The sequence below is a fragment of the Thalassophryne amazonica genome, chromosome 1 (assembly GCF_902500255.1).
Source record: "Thalassophryne amazonica chromosome 1, fThaAma1.1, whole genome shotgun sequence".
Lineage (NCBI taxonomy): Eukaryota > Metazoa > Chordata > Actinopteri > Batrachoidiformes > Batrachoididae > Thalassophryne > Thalassophryne amazonica.
This window is the reverse complement of record NC_047103.1, coordinates 20,209,161-20,223,099: the sequence shown is the minus strand read 5'-3', so window position 1 is coordinate 20,223,099 and position 13,939 is coordinate 20,209,161. Positions and strand designations below refer to the sequence as shown.

Sequence of the window (13,939 nt, the reverse complement as noted above, 5' to 3'; positions counted from 1 at the left end):
ATGTAATGTCATATTATGGGCACAGTCAGAAAATAAAAACTAGTGAACAGGAAGAGGGAGAAAAGAAACTCACCTTGCTCTTGCACTGCTTCAACTCAGGGAGCTTTGGTGGCCAAGGTCTACTGTGCACTCTGACTGGTTGGTGCAAATCCACTAATGTGCCACTAATGCTTTCACTTTGGTCAACTTCCTCCCTAAAAGAGCACTGTGCACGTGTTTCAGTCCAGTTTAAAGGGAAGGACATATGCCACTCTGATTGGCTGACATCACATTTTGATTACAATATACCCATGTGTAATGAACACGGTAATTCCAACCTTTTTACACACAGTGCCTGGATTTGCACCGACATTTCAAGCTGAATACCAAAGCACGCTCTGTGCAACACATCTCATCTTTGAGTCCGCTGTCTGTGCAAATAATCTTTGCAGCCACTTTGCATCCCTTTATCAAAAACAATCATGGTGGTAGATGTTACACTCGCAATCCTTCATTTGGTCATTTTCATCAGTTTTGGATGAAGCAGTAGTGATCTGACATTAGAAAAGCAAACTTTCCATCATATTTGCAATAGAAAAATCTGAATTTCAGCAAGTTTTTCAAAATCATTTTTCAATGAATGCTCAAGTGATGTCAGAGGATTAAATTTAAGTCTGTTTCAACTTCCAAGTTCTTCTTACTGCTCTTATGGAGATAATTAACTGCAACCAAACCTTGAAGTGCAAACACAAGGAACCATTTGTTGCCAGAGAAGCTTCTTTTTTTTTTATCCTCGACAAAGCTATCAAAAACTATTTTCCAGCTGAGTTGCCCTTAAATCTGCTCCGAAGTTCACTTAGACATTGTGTTCATCATGTAACACTAAATTGCATTTGTGCGGATTACTGTGGCAGAACCTGACAAGTGTTTCTTCTGAAATATAATGGCAGCATTGTGGCAGAGCACATCACCTTGGAGACCACATCGGCGCTGAACATGTTTATACAACAGCATGTACGTAATCGACAATGCAGCCACACACGGTGTGTCCATCTTTCAAGCTAAATACAAATAAGCACTTGCATACGTTTTCCTGTTGGGAAATCTAATTTTCCGATTGGCCCTCTGCCATGTGCGTGGGCAGTGAATAAATCATTTCAGCACAATGGCAGGTTTTAGTGACTCTGTGTCCAGCACAACCAAGAGATGGCACGCTAAACCAAAAGAAGGCCAAGTGGATTGTTTCAGAAGGCCAAACTTATTCAGTTTTGACAAACAATTATAAAATAGAGCACAGAGGGCATTGTCATTGCAGAATTATGGTTTCATTTGGAATAGCAAGGCTAGCCTGCAGGCACCGGTACATCTGCAGTTCCTCTTTTGAGACAGGCTGCAGAGCAGATTGTGTCCATATACAGGCCAGCTCCAGCCCACTGGAGTGAGCAATGGCCAAAGTGTCAATTGCATTGCTTCTAGGCTCAATTGAATGAAAGTAAGCAGCAAATAGACTGTGCCAAACAGGACAGAGATATTATAGAGGCTCCCGCAGTCACTAGAAATTATATTTAAAGGAAGTTCTGTGTTTTGGTTTGGCTGCTGTACATATCTAGGTTGGCCTGACAGGACGTGCTTTGTCATGGGAGTAAATATTTATTTTGTGGGAGTGCTGGGGTAATCTGCACAAAAAGTAGGTCATTTTGGGAGGATTCTCTTGCTCAAAGAAACTTCCACACTCATCTACATTTGGGTATCAAACTCACTGACAGTTTAGTGAACAGCACATTCTACCGACTGAGCTGGAGTGGAGTGTGGTTACTGTAAAAAAAAAAAAAAAAATCAACTTGTTTCCCAAATAGACCATTAACTTGGGTGGTTGACATCCAGGACTCAAGGTGGTTCCGTGGTGTCATGGACGTGGCAAAGTGTGACACCAGTGCACGTTCCCAGACTTGATTTGTGGGGGAGGTACCCTGAAGGTACCCTGGTAACAGATGACCTGGAAAAAAACATTTTACCTTCTTGGCAGGGACGGCAATAAGGACACTGACTAGAGCCCATGATACCCAAGGTCTTGGTCCTAGGTCTGTTTTCGTGGGTTCACCTCAAAAGCTGATGTTGTCTATTCCAATTCTTCTTTCTTTACATCTTTGTCCCACATTTGTCAAAGGTGGAAAGGAAAATGTTCCCAAATTCTGAACAGTTTATGGGTTTAACGTATTAGTCAAGAAGACTTCAATACCCACCGACAATCATGGACTGAACCTATTGACCCATAGCTCAGTGGTCAACTGGCTCTAACAATCATGCTATAATTTTCAATTTCTTCAATTTATTTCCTTTATATAGCGCCACATCACAACAGAGTTGCCTCAAGGTGCTTCACACAGGTAAGGTCTAACCTTACCAACCCCCAGAGCAACAGTGGTAAGGAGAAACTCCCTCTGAGGAAGAAACCTCAAGCAGACCAGACTCAAAGGGGTGACCCTCTGCTTGGGCCATGCTACAAACATAAATTACAGAAACAATTCACAGAACAATTCATGGACAAATATACAAGAATTGCTGTTGGTGCACAGGATAGGAGGGTCGCCAACACAAATACAATTCCCATCTCTGGATGGAGCTGCACCTTAAACAGAGAAAAAAACAATCAGGCATCAGAAAGACAAAAAAATACTGTATAATTTGCCGTCATTAATTAACAAGAAAAACAGAAGAAATACTAAGGTGATCGCCGGCTGCTAGCCCTAAGCTTCACTAAAAGACCCAGAATTTAGGTAAAGTTGAGGCTGCGGCATGCTCCAATTACTAATAACATGAATTAAAAGAGTAAAAAGCGTAAAACAAAACTGTACCAGTATGCTAGCCATATGAAAGGGAAAAGAAGTGCGTCTTAAGTCTGGACTTGAAAGTCTCCACAGAATCTGATTGTTTTATTGACGCAGGGAGACCATTCCACAGAATGGGGCATGATAAGAGAAAGCTCTGTGACCTGCTGACTTCTGATTCACCCAAGGGACACAAAGTAGTCCTGCACCCTGAGAACGTAAAGCCCAGGCCGGTACGTAAGGTTTAATTAGGTCAGCTAGGTAGGGAGGTGCCAGTCCATGAATAATTTTGCAGGTTAGTAGCAGAACCTTAAAATCTGACTTCACTGGGACAGGAAGCCAGTGAAGAGATGCCAAAATAGAACATTGCAGTAGTCCAATCTAGAAGAGATGAACACATGGATCAGGGTCTCATTAGTATTTCCACTAATGTGCATCGAATCCTGAATGCATTGCCGAAATCCTAATGCATCCACAATTTCCATAAATGATTTGCAGAGGGGATCAGAAGGCTTATTTATATTGAACGTTAAAGTCACCAATGATCAGAATGTTATCTGCACTAGTTGACAAGTTAGAGATGAACGCACCAAATTCATCTAAGAATTCAGAATATGGGCCAGGAGGCCTATATACAGTGACAAAGTAATACGGCTGATTTTTATTCTTCTGACCTTGGCAATGCGTAATATCCTGAGCAGAGCGGAGAATCAGATGATCAAACAAGTTATATTTGTGACCCCCAACAGCTAATAAGCTAAACCTAGATTTATAAATAAGAGCAACACCCCCGCCTTGCTTCGCATCACGAGGGACATGACTAAATGTACATGCTGGTGGGCAGGCTTCATTTAAAGGGAGGACAGCTGTAGGTTTAAGCCAGGTTTCACATAACCCAATCATATCTAAATGATGATCAATAATTAAATCATTAGTCAACAATGATTTTGAGGACAGTGATCTTATGTTAATGAAACCCAGTCTAAGGACCTCAGTTGGGTTGACAGTTGAACTTTTTGGGTTTAGGGGTGGTTCCAGAGTAGCATATATAAGATGCCTAGAAGTAGGTTTAGGTTTGAGACATTCCACGCACGTTGTAGGTAGCAGACACGAAATCTTTGCTATTGCTGGAACAACCAGCAATAGCATCCACAATTTCAACATCATCCAATATAGTAATGGGTATTACGTTTGCAAAGCATATCCCTCTATGATTTTTATGGACACGTCTATGGAAGCAGGCCACAGTCTCAACTTGTTGAATTTCCCTCCCTGGCAGATAAACTGCACTATCACCATAGTGGATTTTCTGCAATAATTTCCCCACGAAGCTAATGGATTCCACACCCACACACTAACAGTTAACTAACAGAAGTATATAAAAAAAATGAAATGGAAAAAATTAAAACGGGGGTCCGAAGTAGCTAACGAAAGCTAACTGCTCGCGAAAATGCTAGCCGCTCCTAACATTTACACAGGAGTAAAATAATTACTTAAAATTCACAGCAGTTCGACTGAAAGTAAGTATTAACCAGGTAAAAAAGAAACAGCTATAAAAATAACGACGGAGGGGAGGAGAGGAGTCGACCTAGCTAGTGAAAGCTAACTGCTACAACAGGACTATAGTTAAATAATGTTTAGAGTAGATACAATTAATAACCAGAAGAGTGCTAAACAGAAATAAAAGAAACGTATACAACCGTGTGAAGTTCAGAATAGTGTCACAACAACAAACAATCCGTCAGAAACAAGTTGCCAGATCTGTGAGCCAGCGTCTAATCACCCTCACAAAATTCCCTAATAGTGTAGTTTTTTTAATTTACTTGTTCTGTTGTTTTCTCCATCTCAACCCCAAAATATACTGATATTTATTTCAGGTGAGACCCAATATTGTCAGCAGGTTTTGGGGAAAAGGGACATCAAATTCTCCAGATCTAACAATCTGTGAAGATCTGACTTCACTTGATGCCTCTGTAGGATTGAACTTGGACTGCTAATATATAGACTTGTACTCAATTCCAGGTGAGTAGGCTGGGGGAAGTAACCTGCCATGGCCTTTTGTCCAGGCAGAGTTGTATTAACTCATCACTATAGTTTCCAGGGAGAAGGACTGACCTCAGGGTCTGCATAGGGCTCGACTTCTACTTCTGGCTCCTCATCCAGGCTTACCTCTAAGTTTAATGGAATATATTTCAAGGTAGGCTCAGCCTTCTCAACATTTTTCAGGGCAACGACTTAAATCAACCTTCCATGTTTTAAGTTTTAAATTTTGCAGCACATTATTTATTTGCAAATCCACTCACAAATGTAACAGTTAATATGTGAGGCCAGGCTCAAACATTTCACCACTCTCTGAGAAAATTACTTCATTAAATTTTAAGTAATCCTGCTAACAAACCAAAAACAAAACAAACAGACACAAACAAACACTACCTCCACCAAAGACTGTCTTGGCTTTATAAAGCAACAAAATGTAAGTCAGAATTGAGCAAAAGCATGTTGCACCTTTGTTGTCTCGCAGAGTGAAGTTGAGATTTCCAGCGACTGGTGCAGTCAGACCAAAATAGAACCGATGGCCACTAGGAGGTTCATCCTTATCTACCGCACTGATGGTCTGGATCACCTGAAACAACAGCAGCGCAAGACAAAAGTCAATATTGGATGCCTTAGAGAGCTTTATTAGACCTACCTGTCTGGATGTATGTCAACTCAAAATGCATTTTTTTTTTAATTTGTGCATGCATATGCACTATCACCTTTTGTTCACCAGTATATCGACTTTCACACTAAAGGCCCTGTCTTGACGATTGATACTACAACATTTACAGTATACAGGGAAAGTACCTTTTGGGTGTGTCCAACTCCATTGTGCTGTTTATGTAATTCAAGTACAAAGTAAGATGCAGTGTACAAAAGGTGCTGTGCTTAGTCTTTTAATTAATCTTGAGTATGTTTTGGGAGTTACATTAATCACACCAATCAGACTGCCATTCGTCATCATTATTTAGAAGATGGACTCAAGTGAGGGGTGTTTTGCTGAGTGAAATGGATTTGCGTGCAAAGCATCAAAGCATATGATCAGCCCATTTGCGGGAGAAACCACCAAAGCTCCCTGAGGTGAAGCAACTTGTTCATGCAACACTTCCTCCATCACCATAAACATAGTCTCAACTATATCTCATATCAGACAGACCTTTAAAACAACTGAATCCCAAGAATGGAAAAAGAGGAAAGCATCCTATTGTATTCTACAGCATATACAGTGAGGCAATAAGTATTTTCCCACCTACAAAGAATGGAGAGGTCTGTAATTTTTATCATAGGTACCTTCAACTGTGAAAGACAGAATGTAAAAAAATAATAATAATACATTTGATTTGTATAGCGCTTTTAACAATGCTCAAAGATGCTTTACAGGTTTAAAAACAAAGCATTTGCATTTTATTACATGAAATAAGTATTTGATCAACCAGCCAATTAACTATTAACTAGAGCACCATGCTTGTAGAGTTTCAAAATTCAACAAAATGTTACCTTGGCAAAAATTTTCAAGGTCAAAGTTCTGTTAGAAGTGGCTTTTCATCAGCTAAATTTGATGTGATCAACTGCACTATGTAACAAATTTTTATTTTGTTTTTTTCCTAACCTGTTATGCCTTAAATAAATAGAAAATAGCTGTTATTCCACAGAAACTTTGTTTCTGTGATCAGGACAATGATATTTTGAAATCTGTCTGTTTTCAAGAATATTCTCGATTCGCCTTCACTACTACTGAGTAGTCTTCTAGAATATTCTTTAACTGCTAGAACTGTCCAGAATTTTCTAGAAGTTTTCCAGAATTATCTAGGAATTTCAAGAAACTTTTAGAACTTTCTAGAACATTAAAAAAATAAAATCAAAGTTTGTGCTGAATGTAGTCATTTTTCCATAGACTTTAGACATAAGCAGTTGAAATATAACACTTAGAAGCCAGGAACAAAAATTGTGTTACATAGTGTTGTCAAGTGTATGTATTTCGTTCATGCACATGAAACAAAGGGTTTTATTTGTAGTGTTGTCAGGTGTTGTTTTTTTTTGTTTTTTTTCAACTTTTTCGGTTTCTGAATTCTTCAGATAATTTTCACAGAACATTGGTTATCACTGCTATGCACAATTCGTCATTGCTTTTTGGCACTTGGTTTCCAACTGATAACAGGAATACAAACAAACAGGCATATAATTGGAACCTCCATCCAATTTTGGTGGTGTAGGTAAATCCATAACAGGAAAATGAGAGTGATTGAGGCACTTTTGATTGAGATATAATGCGAAATACCAACCAAATGGACTTTTCAATATTAGATTCAAATGTCCATAAAATCCACAATCAGGATCAGATCTGAATCAAACTTTGTCAGGCGACAGTGAGTGCCATTCTGCACTTCACCTTCAAATATGAGAGTGTTTGAGGCACGTTTGATTAAGATATTATGTAAAATATACTTTAAATGGGGTTTTCAATGTTAAATTTAAATAGTCACAAAATCTGTAATCTGGGTCAGATCTGGATCAAACTTTGTCAGTCAATAAAGGATACCAACCTACAGAATGCTCTTATATATGAAAGAAATGTGATCTATTTTACGTCTTGCCTATCAGGATATGAATCTTCAGTAAAAATGTCATAATGATGCATGAAAAATTATGGGTTACAGGCTGTTCACATCAAACAGACAAACACAAACAAACAAACAAACAAACAAACAGGGGTGAAATTTATTTCAATTTATTCTCATTTATATCACACCAAATCACAACAAAGCTGCCTCAAGGCTCTTCACACAAGGTTTAACCTTACCAACCCTAGAGCAGCGGTGGGCAACTTGTTCCAGAAAGGGTCAAGAGGGTGCAGATTTTCTTTGCAGCCACTGATTCCACCAGGTGATTTCACTGATTAATATCACTTTGAGCAGATGGAATCAGTTAATCAGTGAAATCACCTGGTGGAATCAGTGACTGCAAAGAAAATCTGCACCCTCTTGCCCCTTTCTGGAACAAGTTGCCCACCGCTGCCCTAGAGCAAGCACACTGGCGACAGTGGGAAGGAAAACCTCCCTCTGATGATATTAAGGAAGAAACCTCAAGCAGACCAGACTCAAAGGGGTGACCCACTGCTTAGGCCATTCTTCCAAAAAGGTTTACAATACAGAACCTCCTCAAACCTTGTTGGCAGAGGTAATAATGATAACACTGCACCGTTCTTCCATAATGTTGTAAAAATTTAAAACTTCAAAAATTAAAAAAAATAAAAATGACAGACAACAACATGTATTTTTAAACCAAATCAGAAACAAGAAGAATTTGAAGCAACAAAATGACAGAGGTGATCCATATGCACCAAACAAGGCCAAACAATTGTTGATTTCTGCTTTAGTATTACTGGGAAATGTATGACTAACAGATGTCACAAAAATCTGTTGGATAGTTTATAAGAAATTGATGAAAACAAATAAATGAATAAATAAAATCTAAAAAAGAAAAAATGTATCAACTAGACACAAACAAAGAAATGACTCAGAATCCACATTACCTTTGACTCAGTAACTATAATCATTCCACATGGATGTTTCATGGATTTTTGGCGGTTGGAGTCGGGAAGTGTTGTCGGGGGGGTTGCACTTTGAGTAATCTTGTTAACAAATGAATAATGCTTGTAAACATAACCTCCTTGGCAGAGATAATAAATTCAAAGCCAGGTCAGCCCGCTGAATATTTTAAGCTGACGCTGTTCAAAATAAGCGCATATGCTGCACAGACAGTCATTACTACTTCACGATTACGAGTATGAAAATGACTCACGATAAGAACGGCTCTCGCCCGAGGCCAAGCGATGCACAAACATTCTGATCTGTGAGCTAAACACGCTTATTTTGCCTTGAAAATTAACACTAAACAGAAGGTTGGTCTTTTATTATATATCAATATCAACAACAATAAATAATGCATAATATGTAATTTGCAAATAAAGTGCAGTAACTATAAAAGATGTGAGAATCAGCTTGTGTCTGTTCAGCACATTTCTTTCTTTTTTTTCGCTTTAATCCACTCCGACCGGCACTACAGCTGCAGCCGGGGTGTGGGAACATATCACACACAAACACGCCATATGGGCGCCAAACGATATCCACAGCGACAGCCATCAAAGTGGGTGTTACTGCTGCAGTGTCCTTATAAATTTAGATCAAACCTCCCGGATCCTTTGTAGACTCAACCTGTGACGACTCACACCCGTGGACGGCATCCAAGAGATCCTTAAAAAGCAATTCACGCTAAATTATCACATACTCCCAGAACCAGCTCCACATCTGAAACACCAAAACAACAATCACAACAATAATATTAATAATAAAAAAGGGCAAGAATTAAAAATAAATATATAAAGGCAACGATGCATTCAGACTGAGACGTGGATTATCAGTTGTCAACTGTGATTAAATGCTGCTGGTTACAAGTTGTCAGGTATTAGGAGTTGGTGTAGGTGGGAAGCGACAGCCTGCCAATTATTAAAAATGACAGACGGTGTAAAAAAAAAAAAAGGACAGAAAAATCATGCATATTTTACTGTGTGTCTTAAAATTAAAATAGTTCCCCTTTCATCAGCAGAGTTAATTAAAAAGTATGCTTTTTTCTTGTTTTTTTTTTTTGTTTTTTTTTTTGCTTACTTTGCAGCACAAGTGAAATTTATATGCAAGCTTTAAAAAAAAAAAAAAAAAACATGAATTCAAAGGTTCTCTCCTGCAGTGCAAGATGAGTCTGGATATCTGGTCTATACGCAGATGTTTGAGCTGATGCCGGATCAGACAGGTAGAGGCGCCTTAACGCGCGCCTTAGTGTGCACCACATGCATATCAAGAAAGCTGCCATTGATTCGTGGATCACATTAACTCAGGTCTCTCATTCTGTTATGGAAATTTCCCATCTGATAGATGCGTGTCTTTGTGCTTCTTAACACCTACAATGAATCCTATACGCATTTCAAATTGTTTGATGTTCTTTGAATACTGCAGATGAATTCTGAGGCTTATCTCGAGGAAGGTTTCCGTTCCTCAGTGCCGGTGGATGGGACTGTAAATCATCCTTAAATCAAACACTTTGTAATGTATAATGCCTTTCATTAGTGTGGCTCTGATGCAATGCTTTCCAGAGAACCTTTGGTGGGAAATTCTCTAATGAGTTGAGTCGGAGACAGGAGCAGAGAAGCATGGGTATAAACAGAAATTCTCAGTGAACAACATTAACGGCAGCAGCAGACTGGTGCCTCTCAAAAGCCAGGCTGAGGAGGCCTATGAATCACAGAATTAAGGTTTTTGAGTTTACACATGGCTGCATATCAGCTCAGACAGGGTATAAAAGGATAAAGGTGTCTCTTTGTCACTTTGGAGGAGCAGTCTGAAGATGTGCATTCAGTAGATGCAAGTAAATTCATCGGTACTGCAAGAATGGTGGCGATCCATCAATCTATTTGTCCATTTTCCACCAGTTCCCATTCCAAGAAATGGTGACTGCAGGTTAAAGTAAGGTAGCCTATAATTTCCTGTCCACGGCCAAATCATCTAAACCAAAGAGAAAATCGAGGAAAATAACCTGCTCCTGAACACATCCAAAACCAAGGAGACTTCAGGAGATACAAAACAGACATTCAGCCCATTATCATTGGGGAGACCTGTGTGGAAAGGGTCACGGACTTCTGTTTCCTCGGAGTCCACACAGATGAGAAACTGTTAAAGAAGGCACAGCAAACACTCCACTTTTAGAGAATCCTCAGGGAAAATACCATAAACCAGACACTGCTCGTGTGTTTTTACCGCTCTACCATGAAGAGCATCATCACATATGGCCTCTGTGTCATCTGCACGGTGGTAAACAGACAGGAGCTCCAGAGGGTTACCAAAATGGCAGAGAAGATTACTGGGTGCCCTCTACCCACACTGGAGAAACTTCATGGCTCTTACTGTCTCCGGAGAGCTAACGCCATCCTAAAGGACTCATCCCACCCTGACCACTCTCTGTTTGTGCTACTGCCATCAGGCAGATGCCATTAAAGCAAGTACAAATAGATTGAAAAACAGTTTCTACCCAACTGCTGTTAGAGATTAGAATGCCACTGGAACCAAATAGCCAAGTCACATGCCACACTTGAAATGAGTGAAATATTTGTTTAGGTGCAATATCCACTGCCACTGAAATATCCATAGTTTTGTACATACTTTTCTCTTTTTTTATACATATGCAATCTCTTTTTTGCTACTACGTTCTTATATTTCTTTCTTTTTTTTTAAAATTTGCGCTCTGGACAAATAAGGGTGCATTTGTTGGCTGCATAACAAGGAGCCTTCGATATGAGACAGCCTAGTCATGTGAATTATGACATCTGTGAATGCAGCCTTAGAAGGAGGCATCCCATGAACTGGGGCATGGCCAATAACTCAAAAACTAAGTCCTATTCAGGCCCTGTGGCTCATTGGTGCCATTCCTAAATGGACTGCATTTATATGGCGTTTTTCCTTCTGCATCAGACGCTCAAAGTGCTTTACACATCAATGCCTCACATTCACCCTGATGTCAGGCTGCTGCCATACAAGGCACCCACTACACACTGGGGACAATTAGGGGATTAAGGACCTTGCCCAAGGGCCCTTAGTGATTTTCCGGTCAGGCTGGGATTTGAACCGAGGATCCTCTGGTCTCAAGCCCAATGCCCAACCACTAGACCATCACCTCCCCATTCCCTGGATTCCATAGCATGAAGTGGTGAAGGGTAATAGTCTGTGAGTTCCCTTGAATGGGAATCCAGCATGAGGGAAGTTAAAGGCTGGAGCCCGTGTACAGCTGGGTGGACTGAGACAATGCAGATTAAGTGTGTTGCCCAAGAATACAGACAGGTAGCATGACCAGGAATATAACCAAAATCTAAATGCTGGTTGTCCAACATGTTAACCCACTGAGTGACCTGTTCCTCCCAGGAGACATGCCTGAAAAACATTCAGAGGGAGGTGTCTACCAGTTATCACCATCAATAAGACAGCCAAATCACCTCATCTGGAGTTGTACCTTCACATGCCTCTGGGTATCAGACCTGTTTACCCAGCTCTAAAGGCACAGACACTTCTGCTTTTAGCTACAAGCATCACAAAAATCTGCTTTAGTTTCAAGCAGTTTTACATGCTCCAAAATTTACATGAGACAGCCACGAGCTGCAATACCTGTGTCAACAACAGAGGCGCTGTAGTCAGAGGTGCAGTGCAAAAAAAAATTACAGAAAAGAAAATGTTATAAATAAATAAATAAAAATAAATACATTAGTAATTATTGAATTATTAAAATTGTTAAATTAATAATAAATATGAATTAAAAAATAAACAAAAACAATGGTAGAATGTTTTGCCATTGATTCAATGATATGTGTAAATAGATTACTTTTCTTTTCCACTCAAAGCTCTGTATGCTTTACAATAATGTGTCACTGGATGTCCTGTTTTGCTTTGTTTTTGTTTTGTTTTTGTTTTGTTTTTTTGGAAAGTAATGAAAATGCCCTGGTTTTCATTGTTTTTCGTCTTTGAGCATCTTTGAGTAAACTTTGAGTATCATTTGAGTATCTCATTTCTGGATTGAGTTTCCTGGTTTTCGGTAATCAAAATATGCTTACTCTACCTGATGTTAAATATGAATGACCTTGGTCAACTGGTTCTTGAAATATTGTACAAACAAGGGTGGCAATGACAATATCTTAAATATGTAGCTGTGACCCTGAAACTGACCCCAAGGTCAAATTACCACAGAAAAGATACAGCAATTAATCCACAATTATTACTTGTTTACCGTAATAATGGCACACATCAGAATTTAGACAACACATATACTCGTACATTTGACATTGTTTATGTGCACTAAACTTGAAACAGTCTGTTTTCCGAATTCAGGCGATGTGAGTGTGTGATAGCCACATTAACAGGAGTCACGCTGCCGCCAGCTTGGGGGGAGTCCCAAGCACAAAAAGCTGAGACAGTATCGGGGGAACAACATGCGGTGGTTCTTACACTGATTTGAACTTTTAAAATTACACAAAATGAATGACTATTAAAAATAAAACCACTGGGGGCAGCGTAGTACACTTGCTACCAGAGCAGCACTGGTTCAAGATGACTACTGCCCATTGTCCATGTCATGTGGATGTGCATCTGGAAGGACACGGGGTGTAAACCTGTGCAAAGGACTGGACACACCTTCCCATTCATTTGAATGGGAAGGTGTGAATTAAAGAATTAAAGTTCTAAACAAAATAAAGTCCAATAAAGAAAGAATAAATGCCAATAGAAATACACCACAACAATGCACAAAAGTCAAACATTAAAGAGCTGATAATGCAGAACACAGTGTGACTTATACTCTATGCAATACTGCAGAAAATACAGGAAGTGTACAGATATTTTGTTGAGAAATTAGACAAACATACTTGGCAAATGCTTGTAGAAAACACTTGTCTTAAGGCTGTTTGATTGAGCGTATCAGCAAAATGAAATAGTGGTAAATAACAAAAAAAAGAACATAAAACATAAAGCTGAAACTCTTTCATTAACCTACTAAGACCGGAGTACTTTCTGAAAAACAAATGATGTCGCTGTCATCTGAGGAAATTATTTACACTTCAACTTTCTAGCTGAAGTATAAATAAGTATCGCATCAAATAGGTGGCAGCCGTTGCCGTGTTGAAGAGACAGCTGTCAACGGGGGGGGCGGGCTGTGTTGATGAAGGACGTGGTGGGCCTGCGGTTTTCACATTCCTGACGGCTTCACAGCAGCTTGCTCTGACATCAACACCCCGGATATTACCCTGCATCTGTGACACCGCTAAAAAAAATAAAATAAACGGCCGGCCCTCGCACCTCCAACCTGTCTCCACACGTGCAACAGCTCAAATCAAATTTTACAGCAATCGATAAGTACACCGTTCAACAAATGTCATCTCTCATTCTTCATATGCCAACGCCTTCATTCCATATTGATTATTTAACTCATTTGGTGAGACTTTTCCCACCGCGGACATGTTTGCTTACGCGCTCCTGACGAGTCTGAACTACAAATGCTGGAATAAT

The 13,939-nt window shown here is 39.6% G+C and overlaps 1 protein-coding gene across 2 annotated transcripts in view; it reads right to left on the bottom strand.

The window, feature by feature from the left end:
- cdh7a (cadherin 7a) overlaps positions 1-13,939 on the bottom strand; it is a 375,152-nt gene that overhangs the window by 46,053 nt on the left and 315,160 nt on the right. For both annotated transcript variants that reach the window (XM_034166782.1, XM_034166771.1), the window contains one exon: positions 5,313-5,430. In XM_034166782.1, coding sequence (XP_034022673.1) covers positions 5,313-5,430 — 118 coding nt within the window. The remainder of the gene's footprint in view (positions 1-5,312; positions 5,431-13,939) is intronic.